Source organism: Ixodes scapularis, unplaced genomic scaffold (assembly GCF_016920785.2).
Source record: "Ixodes scapularis isolate PalLabHiFi unplaced genomic scaffold, ASM1692078v2 PGA_scaffold8__174_contigs__length_109621045, whole genome shotgun sequence".
Taxonomy (NCBI): Eukaryota; Metazoa; Arthropoda; class Arachnida; order Ixodida; family Ixodidae; genus Ixodes; species Ixodes scapularis.
The window spans coordinates 78,447,200-78,467,734 of NW_024609883.1; the positions used below are offsets into that span (position 1 = coordinate 78,447,200).

At 46.9% G+C, this 20,535-nt stretch overlaps 1 protein-coding gene across 1 annotated transcript; it reads right to left on the reverse strand.

The window, feature by feature from the left end:
- Positions 1-1,729: 1,729 nt before the first annotated feature.
- Positions 1,730-20,495, reverse strand: LOC115328901 (serine/arginine repetitive matrix protein 1-like). The gene is made up of 6 exons (XM_040206583.3): positions 20,084-20,495; positions 18,140-18,556; positions 14,961-15,250; positions 9,567-9,724; positions 6,127-6,312; positions 1,730-3,707 (listed from the first exon to the last, which is right to left on the reverse strand). The coding sequence occupies exons 1-6, from the start codon at positions 20,326-20,328 to the stop codon at positions 3,558-3,560; spliced, it is 1,446 nt and encodes a 481-aa protein (XP_040062517.1). The 5' UTR covers positions 20,329-20,495; the 3' UTR covers positions 1,730-3,557.
- Between the last annotated feature and the right edge of the window lie 40 nt (positions 20,496-20,535).

Below are 20,535 nucleotides of genomic sequence, written 5' to 3' on the forward strand. Positions count from 1 at the left end.
TTGACCTTCAACACTTACCAAACTTATAGTTGTATATTACCGTCTTTTTTATATTTTTTGCATTGGGAGATTGAAATATAGTTTAGCGAATAAATCCAAATTGACAAAAATTTTATGGGTGGGCGTTTTTCTGGGTTTATTCGACAACACAGAATCCTAGTATTCTTAGGCATTCAGTTCACTTCTATCAGATGTCAAACTTCCTGATCATTATCCAATTCAACTAAAAGCAAAAAAACAAAAAAAAAACAGTCATTTTCAAGTTACTTGAAACCCTTAAAGGTCGAGCACTAAGTCGCTTGGAATGATTTCATATTGCGAATAACTTAAAAATTTTCAAGATTTTGCATCATGACCCTTTAACTAAAGCAGAAACGTGCCTAGTGTTCTTCAGATACACTAGAAAAAAAAAAGTCACAAAACACTACGCAAACATGTCCCATATGGTCAAATTGCTCGATCACAGTGCTTGCACGCAACCTACTGTCTCATGGAAGCAGTTCACCAACTGACAAGGCCTAAAACCCCTCCCTTTCTTGATACCGTGACCTCCGTTCGAAATCGGGATGCCGATTCAAACACCTTAGCCCTAATCTCTAAAATGACAAACTTTATTGAAAATAAAAACAAACAAACATTAAAAGTGATATGCTGAAAGACGCAAGAAAAAAAAAAAAGAAAAAAAAAGAGGGAAAAGTGCTTGAACTTTAGGCGCAATACGAAAACGGACAAATAATAATAATAATAATATATCTTATTTCCATCACACTCGATGGCGGCGACCAAGGGAAAAAGCTGCATACACAGCTTGACGAGCCCTTGACTATTTACAGTGCACGGCGACGGAACACAACAGGAAAAACAAAAAACAAAAAAAGAGAAAAAAAAACACACACACACACACCAGAGGATGCAATACGCAAAAATTCACCATGGCAGATAAAGCAATATAATCAAATACGAAAACAGTGATTTTAACTAGTTATCATGACTACCCATAATATATAATGAACGGATTTCCCCTATTGACATTTTATTCCAGTCAAAGTTTTCCGATTCATTACGATTTATTAAATTAGGAATATTGTGCCTCAGCATTTGAGTAACATAATTTGTTCTTGGCGTGACCACCCCCCAACATTCAGCGCCACGAGTAGGATAAATAATAATATTTTTGGAGAGGCGGCCAAGGGTTACTAGAAAGTTTGTGTTCCTAATTAGCTCTATCTTAAGGCTTGTACTCAGCCTGTAAGAGTACAAAGTGTGCACATTGATAATGCGGAACTTTTTGAATAGGTCGGATGTATGCGACTGAAATGAGACATCGGCTATGGCTCTTATTGCTTTTTTTTTTGTAACAAATGTATCCTCTCAAGATTCGTTGAAGTTGCGGTACCCCAAACTAAATTACAATAATTTAAGTGTGAGTAGAACAAGGAATTATAAACTAGTAACTTGACGTGTATCGATAAGGTATTACGATGGCGGTTTAGCATGCCGACAGTTCTAGACAGCTTTGTAATAAGGTAGTTAACATGTTCATCCCACGACATATTATCCGAAAAAATGACGCCTAGAATTTTAAAGGAATTTACAATCTCAATCTTGGTTGAGTCTAAACTAAGATCTCTCGTAATGTTGATTATTTTGTTTTTAGGGCGAAAGAGCACTGCTTCTGATTTTTCTGTGTTTATTTGAAGCGCATTATATGTACTCCACAAATTCAACCCGGAAAGCATTCGGTTCGCCTTATCGATTAATAAGTCGGTATTTTCTGCAGAGAAAAATATACTTGTGTCGTCAGCATAATTTACAAATTTCGCTTCTGAATCTACATTGATTATGTCATTTATGTATATGTTAAAGAGAAAGGGACCCAGTATACTACCTTGCGGTACACCTGAGTAAATAGGTTTGGTAACAGAGGAGTTTCCATTGATAGAGACGTATTGCAATCGATGCTCCAGATATGACTTTATTAGCTGCAAGGCATGCCCTCGGAAACTGTAAGTGTCTAATTTTGCTAGAAGTATTTTATGATTAAGGCAGTCAAACGCCTTTGAGAAGTCGACAAACACACCGAGAACCAGTTTTCTTTCTTCGAAGTTTTGGAGAATAAATTCTTTTATAGATAATAAGGCAGCCTCGGTAGACCTATTTTTCATAAATCCAAACTGTGAGGTATTTATTAAGTTATATTTGTTTGAAAACGTCATAATTCGAGTATAAAGTATTTTTTCGAGAGCTTTAGAGAAAACTGGGAGTATAGAAACAAGCCGATAATTCCCCCATTTCGTTTACGCTTTCTTTTTATACAATACTAACACCTTAGCTATCTGCATTTTCTTCCGAAATACGCTCGTGGATAAAGAGAGGTTAAAAACATGAAATAACGCCGACGCTATCAAGTGAACAACATACTTGACGCATCTTACCTGAATACCATCCGCGTCACAGCTTCCACTATTGTTTAGTTGTAAAATTATGGAATTTACTTCTGGTTCGACCACCGGCCCTAAAAATATGGAGTCATTGTTTCTTTTGTCGCTAAAAGCAGAAGAATGTAGAGTCACATCATTACTTGCAATATTGATAAAATGCTCGTTAAAGGCGAAAAGACGGTGAGAGTGCAGGCGAGCTGGTGGTAGCTAATCATGTCGTATTACACCTGAGACTGCGGTGGAAGAAATCGGAAGAACTTTCAGTAGAAGGAACAGACACAGAGAACGTCTCAAACTCAGCTAACTGGTTTATTTCGTTAAAGGCATTTGCTAAAGAACATCCGGTAAGTTCAGTACCATTGAAAAAAATGTTGTCGATAGAGCTCGCATTCGTTAAAGGCATTTGCTAAAGAACATCCGGTAAGTTCAGTACCATTGAAAAAAATGTTGTCGATAGAGCTCGCAGAAAACTTTATGTGGGAGCAGGTCGCATGCTTCCGAACACGGGTTGCGTGTCCGGTAAAGACGCAAACGCAACTTTGTCGTCGAAAAACAAAAAGCACGAGTTGACAGTTAAAACACTAAAAAGACGCGAGGAAGAGAGTGAGAATGTCGACGAGCGAACGACTTCGTCCACACACAACCGCGGACGCAAGAAACCGGAACACAATCGAACCTGCGAGGCGACGCTTCCGAACGCTCGTCCTCCGCAAAAAAACCTGACGCGTTGGCGAACGCGGGTCGCGTGTCCGCTAACATCGCAAACGCAACTTTGTCGTTGAAAAGCAAAAAGCAAGAGTTGACAGATAAAACACTAAAAAGACAGGAGGAAGAGAGTGAGATTGTCGACGAGTGAATGAATTCGTCCGCACATGGCCGCGGACGCAAAAATCTGAAATGCGATTGAACCTGCGAGGCGGCGCTTTCCTGCCTCTTGGGCCCGCGATCGCACATTCGTCCCCGAGCCGACAGTGCGGCGACAAGCTTCCACCGCACTGTCAGCTTGGGGGCGAACAAAGTGTTGGAAATGCAACGATGAAAAGCAAACTATCTACAATGTCGGAGAAATGAAGCTATGTACAGAGCACCGTCGGCGTCTGAAGGAAGTGGGCGGCTTCAGAAGGATGTGGCGAGGGAGGCGCCGAAGGCCTTGAGGAGGTTCTGGAGGAAAATCATGTCTTGCTTCATCAGGGTCTTTCTCTTGGCGTGGAGGGAACACTGGTAACTCGCAGACAGGAAGTTCATCACGAAGACCTCCGACGCCTCCTGGAAAAGAGGCGACGCCCGTCAAACGCCGACGAATCGAGTCAACACGTTAGAACTGGGACAGTCTCACAATTTTAATGTTGAAAAATTTACGGCCCGCATTTTTTATATCGTTTCTATTGACACAAGAGGAGAAAATGTGCCACCTTCGTTCAAAATGCTGCAAATTTGCTGCATACGGTAGAATCTCGATGATACGACGACGGTTCGTCCGAATTTCGGTACGATACAAATTTTTCGAAATTCCCGGCCGAAGTTCGTTAAGACTTATCTATTACGTTTCGGGATAGTCTCCGAATGCTTTCTCGGCCGCGGTGGATCATGTGAACGATCATCAACGTTTACACATCCTGTGGGGTATCTAAACGTTGATGGCTTCTACGACTGTAGCAGGCTTTTTGAGTCACTTCTCTCGCCGTTCTTTCTACATACGCACCATGCAATCCCGATAACCGTATGTGCGTTCCAAAACTCGAAAACATACCCACATCCAGCGCTGCTCTGTGTTGTCACGTGATGAGAATTTGGCTTGCTGGAGTAACTCGCGTTCGTTTACTCCAGGGTTGCTGCTTTATATTTATTGCCACGCGATAAATGGGTTTCAGCAACTCTGACTGACTCGAGTGAATGTGAGAAATGACGTTCAGATTTGACTTTGATCGTCGAATCAACGCTTATCTAACGGCTTTCGCAAGTGTCAATTTACAAATCCTACAGTGGCTGCTCCTCCGGAACCAGAGGAAAACTTGAGAATTGAGGACGGAGACCTGCTTTGTGCTGAGAAATCGGCCTTTGATTTCATTACCGCAGATGACAGCCTCGCTTGCCAAGGCAATCGCTGACGAAGTGACGGCACCGCAAGGACGTCAAGTAGCGGAGATGATGACGGCGACGTAAACTAATGACAAGCAGCCACCGGCGACTGCTGAGACACTGCATGCCCTCGATGTGCTGCGCCGCATAGTGAGGCCGAGATCAACGACGGCGACGACAGGTACGCTCGTTCTTCCGTGTTCTAAAAGTGCCGTTTGGGTGACATCGAAAAAAAGAAGACTCGGAAGAACATTACCGACTTCCTTAGATGGGTGTGTGACCAATGAATTGCATGTATAGCTGCCCCTTTGCTTTCACGTAGTTATGTGACTTGTTTTTTGTTAGTATAAATATTGGACGACACATGTATTTCCTGCAATCCCTCGAGATTCATATCACCGATATTCTACTGCAATTGCAAAAAACAAAACCATATTTTTTTTAATTTGCAGTTTTGTGTGGTTGTCATCGGAACTATGGCGTGACCTTTTTCGCGGTACGCGGGTTTTTGCGGCGCTATCTATCCATCTATTGGAAATAAGGGAAACCGTTTCTTCTCCTTCGGTACCTTTAACGTCTTTCCCTGCAGCAAGCCGTCCCACCTTCAACGATGGCAAGCGTGACCTTGAAAAGTTGACCAACGTGAAGGGAAGGCTGCTGGTCCCAAAGACGACACGGAACCTCATTCGAACCACTTCTACTTGTTCAATCTCTCTGTAGATTAAAAATTAGCGCACGCAAGAAAGAAAGGGTTCCCGCTCCTCGTATTATGGGTGGCCTCAACCAATTCCCACATATAATTGGCCAAAGTTAGAAAATTGTTTCACCGCCTCTTTAAAGGGAAGACACTGCTCTTTCATGTAATGGAGGACCGGCGGTCGGGTCTGTTAGTGCACGACGGCTCTGAGAGCGTAGAGCGCAAGCTCACACAGCAAGACCCAAGGTTCCTGGTTCTTGTGATCCTCCCCACTCCTGCCCGTTTCGATCTGGACAAGCATCCTGCCGGCGTGCGGTCGTGTTTCGCCAAGCGGCGTATGCCGAAGACCCAAGGCTAGCAGTGGTACCGACTAAATAGGTCACGTAAATCGATTCAGTCACAGGCCTACCTGACCTACGACTGAATAGGCATGTATTGACGAAAAAAAGGACTACCGTAAAATCCGAAGAGATGCCCCACCCGAGAAGGGTAACCCATCCCCATTTCTGGCTCGAAGTGCTATTTCATTTGAAACACCGAAAGATAGCCCACTAATGGTAATCATAGTTTCGGGTCAATGATGACCGTGTCATAAATGCGTCTAGTTAGCTATGGCGAGATGTAAGCGAACACTGCTGATTGGAAAGTACAGTCATCTTTGCTTCATTGCCCCTTGCCGCGATGACAACTTTGCCAGGGACACACAATAAAAAAATAGCATTTTTTCAACTTGCCTCGACTGCACACCAAAAGTTAGCCCACCCCTCAATTTCACCACAATTTTCTAACTATTTTAGGTGGGCTATCTCTCAGGACTTTACGGTATGTGGGCCAACATCGACGGACAGACGACGCGGGTCGTTGCCGACGGGGCGCCACGACAACGACCAAAAGACGAGGCAGGCCCACCTGTAGCGCCTGCAAGGCGAGCCCCTGCATGTAGTAGTGGTCGGAGCGACTGGGGGCCAAACCCTGCAGTATTTCCCTCACCACCCGCGCAAACGACAGCCGCGGAATGAGGAGCCGCGTAGTCCTCTGGAGGTGATGGATGTTCTTCAGCCAGGGTGGGGTGCGATGCTTCGACCTTTGATTGCCCTGGGCAGAAGAGGAGTGGCAACCGCGCTGATTAGCTCCTGCCGATTGGCCTCCACCGGGCTAAAGTGTCAACCGCCATTTTTAAAAAGAAAGCTGATGGCGACTTTTTTTTCTTCTAAAGTCTTACGCTCCATGAAATGCGGTATTTCCAGTGTGTCGAACCGAAAAAAATACGGGTTCGGTTCAGGTTCAGGTTCAGGTAAATTTATTTTGTTCCGGTTCAGTTCCGGTTCGATTAATTCGATCCGCGAACCGGTTCGGAAATTATAAATGACAAATTGCAACATCAAAATAAATTACAAATAAAACATCGTCGGAAAGCCAGCGCGAAATAAGTACAGACAAACGGCGTGTTTGTGAGAGGAAAAAAAAAGAGGAGGGTGCACACCCCAAAGGTGTACGGGTCACGGCAAACGTACGTAGAATTCGATTCGCTCTGGCGCGTTTATTCATGTATAATACGGACACCGGTGAAAACAAATGAAAAGTAGTCGAAACTAGTAGTGCATAACGTTTATAAAAGCCTGTAGCCAATGCAAGCGGCAAACAACGACTGTCTGATGACAGGGCTGTCTGTCACGGGCGCTAACTCCAGCGACTGCTGAGCGTTGGTATGAGCGCGCGCGCCCGCTTGAGTCCCATGACTACGCTGGGCAGGCGACGGAAGCAACAGAAGCTCGGCAGATCCTTTGTCAAATTCGAAAGTCCGCGCAGCTTCGCTTCTCCGAGAGCGACTAGGGTTTGTATCCCCGTTTTTTTTCCCCGCATTTATCGAGTTTCCGGTACGAAAAAATACGGCATGTAAATCTTGACACTTCATAGCTCGATATACTCTGACCGGTGGTTGGGGCAGCGAAGAGCAGATATAATTCATGAATGCTCATTTCAACTGTAAATCAAATTTCTTTCTCTCCCTCAAACATTATCAAACTCCACAGCCTTTTCTTTTCTCATTCCGATGGAAGCAAGCTTCAAGAACTCGCGCGTTCTAGAAACGTGTTATGGAATGAGCACACAGCAGCATTTAGGATTTACGAGATTGTAGGAAAATGAAATCCCGTGATGCGTTTTTTTTTTTTTTTTTTTGCACAGCCTTCCATGTTTCTTTCTTCCGTGCAAGCCGCGACCAGCGCAATACTGGTTCCTATGTCAAGATTCATGGATGCAGCGTTTATATTCCTAAGACTGAGTGGAGAAGAAAAATATGTAAGCGAGGGTGTGTGTCAGTTGACGGCACTTAAAAAACAAATGGCATTGATAGCACATTCATTGTCAACAGCGCGTGGCCGAACCGTTTTGACATGAGCCGGTAACCGTTATTTTTTTTCCGGTTCAGTTCCGGTTCGGGTTCATCGCGATAACAATATAATGGTTCGGGTTCGGTTGCGGAAAAAATACCGGTTCGGTTCCGGTTTTCGGTTCGGTTCCGGTTCGACACCCTGGGTATTTCAGGAGCAATCATTAAATTTGCTTAGAAGACACTTAATGGTCGTCTCGGAAAGAAGCTATACATTTAATAATTTTACCGCTAAACCTGGCGGGAAATGCACCGACGGGCAGACGGATGGGCGAAATCTTGCAATTGGTGGAGCTCCGTTGAAAAGCATTTCGCACCTTCAAAAAAAGAACTCTAGCAATTTTTGCGGTTAGGCAAATCAATACCAATAAACAAAAAAAAAGCTCTTCTTGCATTGTTGTGCCATAGGTAACACAGAATGCATTGCATACTGCTTTGCACTGACACTGCCGGGAGGAACCCTCCACATGTCTTGCGCCTCGACGGCATGAATGTTGTTGTGCGCTACGTCTCTGCAAGAGAGCCCCGCCAAAAGCGGAGCAAGCCCTGCCCGCGCACCGAAAGTGGTCTTGAAGTGGCAATGAACACACCGCCTCTGGGACACCGCCCTTCTGTGATGCCATCGGGTGGAAATCGAGGGACCATTTTTCTTGTGACGCGGTAAATGCGCCAATTGGGGAACTGTTTTACTCCCACCAGGGCGGTGGGAGTAAAATGCGAAGTTCGTGCACGCAATCGACAACTACAAGTTACCCGTCTGCTACAATTTCTTAAAATTATGCGATTTCTCGTTTGTTTGAGCAGTATTTATGGTCCGTGGCGGGCCGTAGCTGAAAACAGTTGCGAGATAATAAAATTAACTTCTTTGGGGAGAGGGGATTCTTAAAAACCCTTCCACTTAATGCTTTTTAGAGAACATCAAGACCATGTCTACAGGGTGTCCCAGATTACTTGCATCAAACTTTAAAAAAAGCAAACGGAGTCCTCCAGGGAAGTAAAACCAACTGTACGTCGTTAGCAAGCGCCTTAACATAGTTGCCACATTTTTCTCGATCCGGCCAATTATTCGGTCAATTAAGACCAATTAGCAAACTTCAGTTATTCCTTTCAGGGCCGAGTTGTGAATTGGAAAGTGCCCCATTTCTTTCTTCTACGATTTGGTGCAAGTCCTCCCAGACGCCTGAAATATATATCTTTTAACCTGTTTAAAATCCACGCACTAAATACTTCCAAATGGCGTTCATTTACACCTACGCAACGACGCGATTGATTGCACGGTGCCCCACACACCGTACAAAAATCGCAGGAAGTTGCATCTCTCCATTGTAACCATTACACCCGCTGTTGCCGGGTACCATTAATGATGCCCGCGAGACAGCCGGGGAAACGTCGCTACTCATGAGCGACGCTCCTTCGGCGGCTTCGGCGCCCGCGTCGCACAGTTTCAAGATGGCGGCACCCATGCAACCGGGTGGGTAAAGATGGGAGCAGAGCACGAAAAATCGTGAGCGCCGACTTTGCCGGTCCCGAGAAAAGGGACGATAAAGACGGCGGCAAAGAAGAGGGGAGAGAAAGCAGACGGAGGGTTAGCCGTGCGCTTTTTTCTGCAGCGACTGGAGGTCGTTGGAGCTCTGGTCGACTTTGTTTTCATGGCATAAACAACGCTGACTTCTTTTTTTTTGCATGGCAGGTTTGAAAAGAGGGCAGCTTCGACCTCACCGGCGACGTTCTGCCGCTTCTCCGCGTACATTAAGGAGCTGCCGGCTACACGGGCTTGTCGGCACCTTCCTCCGGTACCTCCGACGCCCGCGTCTGCGCCGCCCCGCCATACCGAAGCGGCCGGGATGCGTGGGTCCTTTTCCTCCTACTCTTGGCACATCTAGTTGAGCGGCTTTAGTGGCCGTATTTTGCAAGATGGCGGCACCCACGCAAAGGCTGCGAGGAAAGGGCCACTTACCTTCCTGGGAGAGGTAGACTTTCGCCTCCTGCCGGGTCCCTTTGATGCCGAAGGCTCCGGTGCCGGTGGATTTGGAGCTCGGCGTGCCGCCGCCGATGGCTGTGCGGGAGCTTGGTGCGCCGGGGTCGGCGGACGTCTTTCTGGCGTGGGTTTGGCCCCTAAAGAGAGGTTAAGGTAAGTAAGAAAAACCCAAAAAACCTAAAAACAAAAACAAAAAAAATAATAAAAAATAAGGATAAAGAGTTTTTTCTTTTAGTGTTTTGTTTGAGGTAAGGCAGTCTCGCAAATTCACGTTTGGGAACTGTTTTGGCATGAATTGACAAACGACATAAGCTAAGGCCCCGGCGAACCAACTGGGGCCTTAAAGGGAAGATGGGGCACTTCTACATTTGAGAAAAAACGCATGAATTGCGTTCATTTGGCCTTTAGAATAACAGATATCAAAATTATATTTCAATGCGACGTGCCGGAGAGCCACAAGAGCAATTTCAATATAGGGCTGAAGCCCCGCCTCCCTAGCCTTGGGCAGCCTAAAGAGCCGTCGATGACGTCACGGACAGCGACTGTCTTTCGCGTTTTTCTCGCGTTTAACAATAATTGCGCAGCAAATGGTTTGGGTATTCGGGTTCACGGGGTAAAAATACACTAGAATTCACTTCTAACTCATTTTTTCCAAGAAGCTCCGTAGCTTCCCTTTAAAGGGGTTATGACACGCCAAAAATAAAATGAGATAATTATACTGCTAGGACCCATTGCATGTTCCTATAATCCTGCTGAATTTGTGTTGAAAATGGCGTGATAGTTTCGTGAATAAACCAATTTATATGCGGGCCCCAGGGAGGGGCAGATCCGGGCAGAGCTGGAGGCTGGCTACGTAGCCAGCCTCCAGCGCGGTGTCTCCTTGCACGCATTCACAGACTTGGCTCTCTTGGCGCATCGAGCCTCAGTTTCCTTGTTTACCTTCCACGTTTCGAGCATGTGGTCCGTGACGATTACGTCTACTGCATCGCTCGCCTTGTCGAAGTGTTCGGCATTGATTGCAGCAGCGATGAGAGTGATTGCTATCAAGAGGTGTTGGAAGCTGTTCCTTTTTCACTGCGACCCGCTGGCGACCAGCTTCAGCAACGACGAGTTACAGACGAACTCGCCGTAATCACCGTCGTCCGGGAATATCTCGCAGGCGCATGCAGGGTGGAAGGTCGACGGGCCGGGAGCGAGAGTGAGAATAGCTTTCGGGTTACCGAGTTGCGTGAGCGGTTTCGATCGTACCGCGACGAGGAGAGCTTCGGCGATCATGGGGGCGCCTAGAATGAGAGAGTGTTCATGGTCACGTGGTTTAAGGACACCATGGTGTGACTAACTTGGGCAGTGTTGCCTGGTTGCCAGATGGAAATGATAAAAATTCGTAAATTGAATATTGCTATTACCAGAGCTCTAAAATTTGCGTAACTTGGTGTATATACTAGGCAGACTATGAGCATTTCATTTCAAGAATAATCTATTCGTTTAATTTTCGTGTCATAACCCCTTTAACCTGGACACTTGGAGAAAGAGTCGGCGAGAAATCCTGTGGACGTTATTGGTCAACGTCGCACTTGACCTTGGGACCGTTCAATCACAGCCGCCAGATTTCTTGCCGACTTTTTCGCCGAGTGTCCAGATCAGGACCCCTGGAATGTCTGACCGAGGCACGTGACAACGCACTGTCAATGCACACTTGCTCCGACCTCGCTTGTGGCTCGGTGGCTGCGGAGAGTCAGATGCAGTCGCCGAAGGCTACGAAGGCTACGAAAAAAAAAGGTGTTTTGCTGTGTAAAAGTGCGCTGTCGTCTTATGTGGCACGATTTGGTCATTTCTCTAAGTAATGGTAGCTAGAAGACAGACAAGGTATAAGTGCCTTACAAGTTGATTCTGTTAAATAGTTTGTCAGCGAGAGTAAATTAACTACTCTGTGGCTACTTGACTTCGTCCAATGTTCGCCACCACCGCTGAAATCAACTGATGCATCTCTGATTACCCCTGGGGCAATGCATACCAGTTTAAAAATAAGGGAACATAAAGGCATCGTGAAAGGCTAGAGGGATTGTCCGGTCAAATTTTGTATTCGAGAAAACAATTGAATACCGTTGTTACTGCCTCGAGATGCATCGTACGTGCAATATCTGAATTTTATATGCCCCTCTGCGTGAGTAATTGAATTTATACTGCTTCAATCGCATTCTAACGTAAACGCTGCTTTCATTGGCAACATTGAAGCTCTGATGTCACAAAACACAAAGCAAGCATTTCTGTCTCGTCGTTTGCCTGCGAGTGAACGCCTAAACGAGCTTCGTTTTTGTTGTTGTGCTCAACTTGTTTCGTGGTTGGGCGAAATTTTTGTTGCGCAATTGGGTGCCACAACCACTGGGCAGCACCTGCGAGCCAAGACATGACGTTCCACTCTTTTCCGCGAGACGTACAGTGACGAGCAAAGTGGATCGTTGCCGTGCGTAGGGACTAGGTTCCCGTCAAAATCGAGATCCCGTTTACGCAACAATCATCTCGCAGAAGACAGCTACGAGCTGAACTCTGAGCGGACAAAAGGCTTGTAAGCTGAGGTGCGACGTTGTGCCAACGACATCAAACTACGTCCGTTCAATCCTTGGCCAAATCGGGTCAATTTGATTATGCAGCGAAACCGAAAGCAGCAGCTAGGCCACCTGGAAACGATACCAGAGGTTGTATTTAGAACGCGTGCAGCCCGATTCTGTTTGACCCGCGTGTGAAAATGGAGCATGACTACGATTCATTAAGCTCGTCGAAGTCAAGTGACGACATGCATTTGAACGATTCGCCATTTGCCTTCAAACCGCGGACGTCGCCTCTAAGGAAATGACCCGCAGCCTCATCATTGCTCCAGCGGATCCGCCGACATGTGTACCCAGATGCCACTTCAGAGGCAAAATCTGCAGCCTTTGATTTGCAAGCGCCCCTAGTTCGATCGGTGGCCGTTGCAGTTGTGTTTCAGCAAAACGGCATACGTTTGCTCGAAACCTATGGCTGTTTGCGAGTAATATCCTGCTAAAAGGCGTGACTTTTCTTGCACATGCTTGGGAACTGCATTAAAAGAACCGTATTTCAGTAGAGTACAGCCTAGGAGAATATTATTCGAAACAAAATCCAAGACATCCATCGACCAACGCTTGTTATCCCGACCATCCGACAAACCTATGTGTTTTGTGACGTTACTCAGCACCTACGGATGTCAGCCATTGACACTGGCAAAATTCGAGGTGCAGTTTCGTACCTACGCTCATGAAAGGTTTAATTAACAAATTATCAAAATAAAAATTATTATTATTATTATTATTAATTATCAAAATAAAAATGACGTTTGTTACATGAAAGCTTCCTTGATGTAACGAGCGCAAAAGCTTAAGTACTTCCGGTTTCGACCGGACAATACCTTTAACAAGCGCTTGTGTTCTACTTTGAAAGTACAATTTATTTATATTACAGGGAGTTTTGAGAAACGAGCACCATGTTTTTTGGTTCGGGTAATTAAACTATGCGTCGAAGAAAGCTCAAACTCCGTGAGAACATGATGCTGGCAGTTGGGATAGAATGTGAAAGCTTGAGAATATGACGTTACCTTCATCAAAAGATAATTGAGAAACAAAATTTCTCTGAGCCAACGTCTACGTAAGCATGATGTTGTTAGAACAAGAAATGACACTCATGTAACATCTATTTCAGTGAAAAAAAGAAAAACTTCTCAGCAAGAAAGAAGATATTGTTTTCTTTCTTGCTGAAAAGTTTTTTTCACTAAAATAGATACTACAGGTACCCAGTGTCATTTCTCTTTTTGACAACATAAAGCTTAGCTGGACTTTGGCTCCTAGAGAAATTTTTGTTTTTTTCAATAATCTTTTGATCCAGGCGATGTCCCGGTGTCAAACTTTTGCATTCTATCCCAAAAGCCACCGTCACAGTGTCACGAAGTTTGAGCTTTCAGCGATGCTTAGTTTTTGTCTACCCAAGCCGAAAAACATGGTTCTCGTTTCTAGGGAACTTCCTGTACTTTACTTCAAGCACGCTGTGCTTGGTGTACTTCTTGCTTTACCTGAAGTACATAACATCCAACTTACTTTTTTACGTAAAGTACTTTTCAGATGTACTTTACCAAACACTGATTATCTATTAGAAATGGCCGCATATAACAGAGTCAAAACTTTTCAAAGCTAGTGTAGAACGAGCAATGTGAAAAACAAGTAGGAAACACAGATGTCAGGAGCATTCCGGGGCCACCCCATAGACGTCGCCATTGCCTTCTCTCGTCGTCAGAGCCATGATGCTGAGAGTTTAGGCATTAATTGGCAAGAATAGGGCGAGAATGAAAGCACGTCATTGGTTGAAATTGGTTCGATGACCTTGGACGCGTTGCTTGACAGCATTTGTGACCAACCACCACTCACGAATATTCCTCTAGCAGGGGCAATGAGCTTAACCTATATCCTTCAATCACAATTTCTGGGTAAGGATGTATTCGAGTATTTCATTTCAGCATGCTAGACTTGAAGTTTGCAACTCTTCGCAACCGAAAAGGCAATGCATGCGACGTTCAGAATGCACTTCATCTTTCTTTTGGTTGCAGACACAGCCGCGGCCGAGTGGACGGAAGGGACCGCAGACACAGCTCCGTGGCAATTTGGACCCTAACCCTGAACACGCACCCCACATTCGCAGCTACGCCTCCTGTTTCAGAGAACTTTTCTCGTCAATGTCACCTTCTCTGGCTCAATTAACGGCACTCAGCACCCTGAAACTCCCTATCTCCATCAATCTCTTACCATTATTCATTCATGCACTCTCAGCATCATCCAGAAACTAACAAATACCTGTGCCACGATCGCGCCTCCTTCAAGGTTAACTCCGGTTCTTTTTATTTTGCAGAATCATCACAGGGCGCAGCTTTCGCCGCTCCGCCCTGGTTTCCATCGGGTCCTCCCATTGACCAAACTCTTTCTATGTACAGCCCTGCTCGTTGTAAGAGATCACAAGAACTCATTCGTAAGCAAATGCAAGTGTGCAAACCAGCCTTAAAGGGGCCACTAAAGTGGATTTCGAGACTGTCGTTTAATGCTGCGAACCCAACACATGCGCACTATGGGCATCTTACAAAACCCAAAATTGTCATTGTGTGGAACAATTCTTTTTTTACCATTAAAAGAGCAACCAAATGTCTCGACACGCCCCACTTACGAGACATCTTGGAAAAGGGGCGCGCCGCAATGCCCATTCGCGTTTTCAACGAAGAAAGAGGCCACGCATGGCTGTACTTTTGTGTTTTGCGACAAACCTTAGTGTCCCCCTTTAGGGCTGCAAGCCGATCTGTCCTAACCCGCGACGACCCACCTGCGGAACGGCGCTGGACGCTGGGCGCAGACACTGCGGGCCCCTCGTCGTCCCCGGAAGACGGCGAAGACGGTTCTTGTCCCGCCTGCGGAGGTCGTTCCGCCGACGACCTTGCGCCGAAGCTTCTCGGGGTCGAGGGACGGCGACCAACGCCCGAAGTCGACGCCTCAGGAACGTCTGCCCTCTTTGAAGACTCCGAGTGCTCGCGCTCTGCGTGGACGGAATGCGCCTCGGACGACTTTGCGGCAGAGCCCCTCGGAGTTGCGGGCTTGCGGCTGCTCGGCGTGCTCCTGCGGAAACGGGGACCGAAGACGATGGTTGGGACTTCACGCGCTGTGTCGAACAGAAATGGTTATCACTCCGGTTTGGGGAATCTTAGGGTAAAGTTGGTTTGCAAAGAACAGATTCCCGTGGCATTCTTTGTAACTTGTAACAAACTTTGCAGTTATTAAAAAAAAATTTTTTTTTCGGCAGTTTGATATTTTAAGTTCCAGGGAATGAAACCAGCCGTCAGATGGCCAACACAACAAGCTTTTCATCTATACTCCATCTGACTAAAACCGTGCAGTACAGCCAAGGCTACACAGAAAAGAGTATTCCTACCTGTTGAAGAGGAGGGAAAGGAGGAAAGGGGGAATCCCAGCTCTTCTCTGCCGTTCCTCCTTTCCCTCCTCTTGAACAGGTTGGCATACACTCTCTTCCTTTTAGCCTTGGCTGTATTGCACGGTTTTAGTGAGACAGAGTATAGGGCACGTCAAAATGTTAGGCGCTGGAGAAAATCGGCCATCTGCCGCAAGTCCTGGTTTTACTCTTTTCATTCACATTCACAAGTTGTCACAGGTTCTGCGAATAACTTATTTTTTTTCTTTTGTATAATGCTGTTAGAAGTTGAATGCATGAAGTGATTACTCAGCGTATCTTTGCATGTAATATCTTTCTGTGTTCTGAATGGATGTCCTGCTGACAAATTTTAGACGGGCCCCAGACCTCGTCAAGCTGCCACTGGCAGCTTTTTGTCTAGGGTCTCCGTTGGCTTAAAGGCCATAAATAAAATGATTGATTGATTGATTGATTGATTCAGTTCATTGAAAAGCATGGCTAGAGGGCCCAGTTATGCACCATATATCGCCACGCCACCGTCCACACAATGAAGTCCGTCTGCTGTAGTCACCGGACGTCAAAAGACGGACACTTGAACGCAGCGTCTGAAGTTGGCTACAGCTGCGCCATTTTCCGAATGCCGCCTGCTACCAATGCGGCAATGCTAGCTTGGGCTTCAAGCTAGGCGGACAAACATACCGTGTGGTGTGCAGGGTCCGATCCTGCATCAAGCCTCGTCGAAACCGCCAAGAGTTCGCTAGGCAACCGCTTTACGCAGTCGGCATCGATCTACGCACCAGCGCGTCCGACTTTGGCCAGCGTTTCGGCATTCACATTAGAAGACAACATCTGGAAGATGGCGCCTCCCATTGCTGGCTTTAGACGTTGCATTCGCACATTCTTCCATAATGAAGACACTGCGTTGCCACGGTGACAGAGTAGGACTTTATTGTGCGGAAGGAGATAGCAGGGTGGCTAGATTGGACGCATACTTCGGCTCTTTTGCTGTGCTTTTCGGTGGATGGAACATGAACACAAAAAAATTAGTTGTTTGTTCATGTTCACAAATCGTTTAAAACGTTTAGAAATCTTAGAGTGCAGCTCTTAAGGAAGAGGAGGGAAGGGTATGCCCCTGCTCCTCCTCCTCCCGCTAAATTTGTTAATGGGTCACTTGACACAAAGTCATGTGACGTCATTTTCGCCGCTAGATTAATAATAACGTTATCGAAGCCTTTATTCGAGTAAGACGTTATTGAAAGGGAACTAGCTCAGCCATTGAAGCTAGCTGTGTTATCGTGTTGCCGGCCCGAAATTAGCTCAGCCAGCGATCAGGGCAACACATGTTGTCCAACACAAGTTGTGGCTGTTTTTGTTGCCGAAAGCTGTCATACCAAGGCAACATTTTCTCTGCCGCCCATGTTGTCCTGCTGTTGCCGCGATGTGACAGGTTTGTCAGACAACATGGAGAGCGAGCAACAAGTTGCCCAATTCTTTGGGGTTAAGATATTCGCATAGTTTGGGGCCATTTGTGAATATCTTTATGGGCAATCTAGAATCTAATTTTCTTTCAAGCTGCCCCCTTCAACCAATGTTTTATAAGAGATTCATGGATGATATATTTATAATCTGGCCACACAAAGAGGACGCGCTGCTTTGCTTCATCAAAGTTTTTAATTTTGTGGACCCTTCTAATTAGTTTTTCTCAATTATTCCAAAACCGAAGTTAATTGTCTAGACGTCAGGGTAATAGTTGAGGGCACAAAACTAGTCGCTCGACTCTATCAAAAGCCGACTGACCGTCAAAAATACTTGCACTTCGACAGTGGCCGCCCACATCCTTGCAAAACCAGTATACATGGCTTGCACGTGACGTCATTCAAAAAGCGGTTCGATGACCACCAGAGAAGAGGGGAAGAAGGAGCTCCCCTCTTAGCAGGATCCAGGCACGTAGCCAGAAATTTGTTTCGGGGGGGGGGGGGGGGGGGGGGGGCACCCATGACAAAATGCTGTATGAGGGGGAGGGGGGGAGAGAAGTTCCCAGCAAAATGGAAGATTTTGGGGGGGGGGCCGGGCCCCATGGGCCCTCCCCTGGCTACATGCCTGGCACGATCCTCTTTTGTGCCTCCCGGATTTGCACCGACGTCGCTATTTTCCTCCCAAAATTAACCCGTTACTCAAAGTTCTTACAAAAGCAGCTTCCCTCTCATCTTACATGGTAGTCAAAAGTATGCAATGTGACGTCAGTGCAAGCCATGCATAACTTATAGTCAGGCACATAGGTTCAAAAGCGTGCGTTCACACCACGGTTCAAACAACGACGGCTCCAACGCTAACCAACTACGAGAAGTATTAACAGAAGTACCCTGAACTAACTATAGACAATGTTCCAAGAGCAAGAAAAATCATTTTTTAAGTATCGCAGTGGGTTGCAGAGAGCGTTGAGAGAGGGCTAAACTCGCCTACGAAAACTCAGAATTCTCCCGGGTCCCAGCAGAATAGACACTGCCTATGTTTTATGTCCGCACCCACCTCCGTAGAATATGCAAGCTGCGTAAAGGTCAGCCACGAGGGGGGCTTACCAGAAAGATGCTGCTTTGGGCTGTGAAGGCCGTCGCGAAGCGTCTTCTGCTTCCGAGCTTGCCTCAGACAACAACGACGGACTGTCTTGCTCCTGGTACTGCCATCGCTTTGGAGGGTGGGCCTCTCGCGGAGGAAGTTGGGGAAAGATGTCGTATTCATAACAGTCCGGCTCCCGTCGCCTCCGGGCGTCCCCCGGTTCGCTGCCTAGCAGCCGGTCACCCGGTTGGTACCGGCGTGAAGCCCTCAAACTCCTCGGGGTTGAGGGACGGCGACTAACGCCCGAAGTCAACGCCTCGGGAACGTCTGCCCTCTTTGAAGATTCTGAGGGCTCGCGCTCTGCGTGGACGGAACGCGCCTCGAACGACCTTGCGGCAGAGCTTCTCGGAGTTGGGGGCTTGCGGCTGCTCGGCGTGCTCCTGCAGAAACAGGGATCAAAGACGATGGTTGGGACTTCACGCGGTGCGTCGAACACAAATGGTCATCGCTCCGGTTCGGGGAATCTTAGGGTAAAGTTGGTTTACACAGAACACATTCCCGTGGCATTCTAGGTAACTTGTAACAAACTTTGCAGTTATTAAAAAAAAAAAATTTTTTCGGCAGTTTGATATTTTAAGTTTCAGGAAATGAAGTCAGCTGTCGGATGGCCAACACAACAAGCTTTTCATCTATATTCCATCTGACTAAAACTGTGCAGTGCAGCCTCTTCAACAGGTATCCCTACCTGTTGAAGAGGAGGGAAAGGAGCAAAGGGGGAATCCCAGCCCTTCTCTACCGTTCCTCCTTTCCCTCCTCTTGAACAGGTTGGCATACACTCTCTTCCTTTTAGCCTTGGCTGTACTGCACGTTTTTAGTGAGACAGAGTGTAGGGCACGTCAAAATGTTAGGCGCTGGAGAAAATCGGCCATCTGCCGCAAGTACTGGTTTTACTCCTTTCATTCACGTTCAGTCCATTGAAAAGCATGGCTAGAGGGTCCAGGTATGCACCATATATCGCCACACCACCGTCTACACAATGAAGTCCGTCTGCTGTAGTCACCGGACGTCAATAGACGGGCGCTTGAACGCAGCGTCTGAAGTTGGCTACAGCTGCGCCACTTTCCGAATGCCGCCTGCTACCAATGCGGCAATGCTAGCTTGGGCTTCAAGCTAGGCGGACAAACATACCGTGTGGTGTGCAGGGTCCGATCCTGCATCAAGCCTCGTCGAAACTGCCAAGAGTTCGCTAGGCAACCGCTTTACGCAGTCGGCATCGATCTACGCACCAGCGCGTCCGACTTTGGCCACCGTCTCGGCATTCACGTTAAATGGCGTCTCCCATTGCTGGCTTTAGACGCTGCATTCGCACATTCTTCCACAATGAAGACACAACTTTGCCACGGTAACAGAGTAGGACTTTATTGTGTGGAAAGAGATAGCAGGGTGGCTAGATTGGATGCATACTTCGGCTCTTTTGCTGTGCTTTTCGGTGGATGGAACATGAACACAAAAAACATTAGTTGTATGTTCATGTTCACAAATCGTTTAAAACGTTTACAAATCTTAGAGTGCAGTTCTTGAGGAAGTTCTTACAAAAGCAGCTTCCCTCTCCTCTTCTTACATGGCGGTCAAAAGCATGCGATGTGACGTCAGTGTAAGCCATGCATACCTTATAGTCAGGCCCACAGTTTCAAAAGCGTGCGTTCAAACCACGGTTCAAACGACGACGGCGCCAACGCCAACCAACTACGAGAAGTATTAAAAGAACAGAAGTACCCTGCAAGAAAAATAATTTTGTACGTATCGCAGCGGGTTGCGGAGAGCGTGGAGAGAGGTCTAAACTCACCTACGAAAACTCCGAATTCTCCCGGGTCCCGGCAGAATAGACACTGCCTATGTTTTACGTCCGTACCCACTTCGGTAGAAGATGCAAGCTGCGTAAAGGTCCGCCACGAGGGGGGGCTTACCAGAAAGATGTTTGTTTGGGCTGTGAAGGCCGTTGCGAAGCGTCTTCTGCTTCCCAGCCTGCCTCAGACAACGTCGACGGACTGTCTTGCTCCTGGTACCGCCATCGCTTCGGAGGGTGGGCCTCTCGCGGAGGGAGTTGTGGAAAGATGTCGTATTCATACCCGTCCGACTCCCATCGCCTCCGGGCGTCTCCCGATTCCCTGCCTAGCAGCCGGTCCCCCGGTTGGTATCGGCGTGAAGCCATCACCGCGCGACCGATATGACTACGTCAACTACGTCAACTACGTCTGCCACAATTGGCGAAAATCCCGCCAGACGCCTGGATTTTGGATTGGATTGGTCCGTTATAGACCCTTCCCCTGGCAAATGCCGCTCCGCGCTAGCGCGTCCGCGTCTCCGACTGGTGTGTTTAGCGCCCTATCCCGCCCATACATCAAAAGTGGTCCCAATG

Bases quoted from the DNA above. Each gene is read 5' to 3' on its own strand.
- LOC115328901 (XM_040206583.3), bottom strand. From the start codon at position 20,328: ATGGCTTCACGCCGATACCAACCGGGGGACCGGCTGCTAGGCAGGGAA. The intron at 15,251-18,139 runs GTAAGCCCCCCT...CCGTTTCCGCAG, and splicing joins CCCAAAGCAGCATCTTTCTG to GAGCACGCCGAGCAGCCGCA. The intron at 6,313-9,566 runs GTAAGTGGCCCT...TCTTCTGCCCAG, and splicing joins AGTCTACCTCTCCCAGGAAG to GGCAATCAAAGGTCGAAGCA.